The 3,511-nt window shown below is 52.7% G+C and overlaps 1 protein-coding gene across 1 annotated transcript in view; it reads right to left on the bottom strand.

Annotated features, from left to right (window-relative positions):
- mvp (major vault protein) overlaps positions 1-3,511 on the bottom strand; it is a gene marked incomplete at its 5' end in the record, with an annotated part of 38,492 nt that overhangs the window by 5,755 nt on the left and 29,226 nt on the right. Inside the window, 7 exon segments of the mRNA XM_014030375.1 lie at positions 1,050-1,172; positions 1,304-1,540; positions 2,204-2,298; positions 2,378-2,509; positions 2,713-2,836; positions 2,900-3,095; positions 3,173-3,351. Coding sequence (XP_013885829.1) covers positions 1,050-1,172; positions 1,304-1,540; positions 2,204-2,298; positions 2,378-2,509; positions 2,713-2,836; positions 2,900-3,095; positions 3,173-3,351 — 1,086 coding nt within the window.

Genomic DNA, 3,511 nt, shown 5'->3' with positions numbered 1-3,511 from the left:
CCTACAGTATTTTTACAGTCTTTATTTTACAGTTAAATGTTTATCAAATAAAGTCTAATGTTACAACTAATCAGGGATCCTTTAAGAAGTTTGATCAAACAGCACTGGTAATTATTAATATTCAGAGTATAATTAGTGTTTGTATGATATGTTAGCAGGTTAATTGTTGGTCTGTAATAAATCAGCAGCTGACAGGTCGTTACGACACACTGTGTTTGTGAAACGAGCTCCAGGTGAGCTTTAAAAAGATTTATGATGAAACAGTTTCGAGAACATACACCATTGTCTGACTGACCTTTGACCCCGCCCTCTGAGGAAACCTTTAGCCCCGCCCTTCCTGGAAAGCTGTGATAAGCTGTGGTCAAACATTAACCTGAGCCACACCTGTAGTCATACCTGTCCTCACACACCTGAGGGAGGAGACAGATTTTTCCTTTAATCTGCCCGATGGACCGGTTCTACAGGAGCGGCCCGTCAGCACCTGGTTCAGGACCTGGTTCAGAACCCAGTTCAGGACCTGGTTCAGAACCTCAGCTGCTCCAAAACATCACAATCAACTTCAACCCTTCAGCAGAACCAGAACCTGGGATTAAATCAGGATTATTTAAAAATCCATCTGTACTGGTTCTGAAGGGCCCGCGAGTCCAAAACCCTGACTGACTGGTTCTGAAGGGCCCGCAAGTCCAAAACCCTGACTGACTGGTTCTGAAGGGTCAGACTTCAGAACAAAACTAAAGTTTCAGACTTCAGCTCCACAGAGATGAAAACCCAAAGATCCAGAGTGAAGCACGGAAGGAGCAGCATCATGATGTGGGGACGGACCAGAACCGGGTCGGCTGGACCCAAAAAACTGATATTTAGAACTAAAGTGCAAAATTCTGTTAGCAAAATAACAACAGATAAACTTGGATCAGTTAAAGTTTGTTTAAAGAGGGCAGGGCTACATGATAGAGAAGGGGCGGGGCTACAGGATAAAGAAGGGGCGGGGTTACATGATAAAGAAGGGGCGGGGCTACATGATAAAGAAGGGGCGGGGCTTGTCTCCTCACCTCCTCATCATTGAAGGCCTCCACGGCCCTCAGAACCAGCCCCTCCTCCTCTGACAGCACGTAGACGTTCTGGATCCCGTTCTCCAGGAGCTCGCCGGGCTGCAGGAAGAAGGAGCGCTCGCCCTGAAGGAGGAAGAGGAGGAGGAGGAAGATGTGGGGTCATCAGGTCAGTTTGAAGATGGAGACAAACAGAACTGAAACCAGCAGAACTCTCCAGGTTCTGATTGGTTCTGACGGGTCGGGCGGGTCCTCACCTTCACCACCTTCTTCTGGCCCAGCTGAGGCTTGCCGTCGGTTCCGACCGGGTCCAGGACCACGCAGTACTGCCTGCTGCTGAGCGTGGTCACGTCCACCACCCTCACCACCTCCTCGGCCACAGACGGGATGTGCGCCTCGCGGTCGGCCGCGGTGACCAGCCACTCCTCGCCCGTCCGCCGCTCCCGCCCGCCGGCGTCCTTGAAGGGCCGCAGGGCGCGCACGTGCAGCGCTTTCTGAGGACAGAACCGGGACGTCAGAACCCACAGGGAGGTTCTGTGTGGAGCTCAGAACCTCCAGTCATTTATTACAAACTCAGTTTTATATTTCAACAGCTTCTCTTCCTGTCTGATCCACAAACAACTTCCTGTTGGTTCTGAAGGTTCTGACAGGCTAAGTTCTGCAGAGCGGGTCGGATTTGAACCTTCAACAATTTAGAAAGACTGAACTTTTTATAAGATTTCTCTGTGTGTTAGTGTCAGGTACTTCCTGCCTGCTTTCAGGTACTTCCTGCCTGCTTTCAGGTACTTCCTGCCTGCTTTCAGGTACTTCCTGCCTGCTTTCAGGTACTTCCTGTCTGCTTTCAGGTACTTCCTGTCTGCTTTCAGGTACTTCCTGTCTGCTTTCAGGTACTTCCTGCCTGCTGGGGTCAGACTTTTCCCTCCACACTGACTGACAGGAAGAGAAATCAGATTCAGGTAAACCTGCTGCTGAAAACTGATTCTCAGATAAAAGTCTGACGATCAGAACCGGATCAGACCTGGTTCTGATCATCAGACTTTAAATCTATCAGAACCTTCAGGGGTTTAAAGTAAGGTCCTGAAGGTTTTAAAGCCTCAGACATTCTCTGGACCTGGTCTCTGTCCCTCAGGATGTGTCTGCGTTGTGGGCGGAGTCACCTTGTCAGTCAGGATAAAGGCGTTGACGATGTCAATGACCTCCTCATAAGCACCTGGCAGGTATGCTCCCACCTTATAGACCAGCCACTCCTCACCTGAGGGACACAGGAAGTGGACATTTGTCCCTCAGAGACCTTCAGGGATGTGTGTGGACCTTCTGGACTCTGGGTTTACCTGTGACCCTCTGGACCCCTCCACGGTCTTTGCCCTCCTTGCGAGCTCGGAGCCTGATGGCCTGGTTCTCGTGGATCACCGTGGCCTTGATGGTCTCCAGGACCACCACCTCCTTCCTGGGGATGCAGGTCCCTGAAACCCAAGCAGAGTCTGAGTGAGACGGGTTTTACTGAGGTCCAAAGACCTGACCCAGGTCCTCAGAAGGATTCTGGTTTTTATTATTTGTCTAGATTTAAAAAAGGTTTTCAGCTCTAGAGAATGACCAGGAGAAGTTCTGGATCTGTGTAAAGTCCATCAGAACCACCTGAGGTTCTGACAGGGGGAGTGGGACCAACCTGGACCTTCAAACAGCCACTCGTCTCCAGCGACCCTCTTCACGCCATTGTCGTCCTCAAAGTCCAGCAGGGCCTGGAGCCGCAGGGCCGTGTCYGGGTACACGATCTGCAGCGGGGTCACATCCTGGAAACACACACGGATCAGAACCGGAGCCCCCCCGGATCAGTCTAACAGAACCACACGGACCTGCTGCATMTCCTCTCCGGGGTACAGAGGGAACGGGTCCTGGGACAGGCGGATCTCCAGGTCCGCGTGCCGCAGCTTGGCCTGACCCGATTGGTCAAACAGGACCTGGTTGTCCTCGTCCCGGGCCACGGGGTTGGACACCACGCAGTAGTGTCGAGGCGGGACCATGATCATCCGGACCGGAGGGAACAGAACCCTGAGGGGGGACAAGCAGACYCGGTGTTAGTCCAGAACTAAAGAAGCCCTGAGGGGTTAAAGTTCTGGTTCACRGACCGCTCGTTGTCCTGACGGATGTAGGTGAGCGGTCCGATCTCCACGCGGGCGATGTTGGTGTTCTGGTCCAGGACGTGGATGTAGTGGTGGGGCGGGATCCGGATGATGGACGCGTCCAACGGCATCTCCGTGACGGGTCCACGGGTTCCTCCGGACTTCGACATGATCGCAGTGAGGCACTGCAGAGACCACAGGAAGTCAGACAGTTTCAGAGACCGGACTACCTGAGACCGGCCCACCAGAGACCGGCCCACCAGAGACCGGCCCACCAGAGACCGGCCCACCAGAGACCGGCCCACCTGAGACGGGCTGGAAATGATTCAGTCATAAATCATTAAA

Source organism: Austrofundulus limnaeus, unplaced genomic scaffold (assembly GCF_001266775.1).
Source record: "Austrofundulus limnaeus strain Quisiro unplaced genomic scaffold, Austrofundulus_limnaeus-1.0 Scaffold1047, whole genome shotgun sequence".
Taxonomy (NCBI): domain Eukaryota; kingdom Metazoa; phylum Chordata; class Actinopteri; order Cyprinodontiformes; family Rivulidae; genus Austrofundulus; species Austrofundulus limnaeus.
This window is presented reverse-complemented; position numbering and strand designations above follow the sequence as displayed.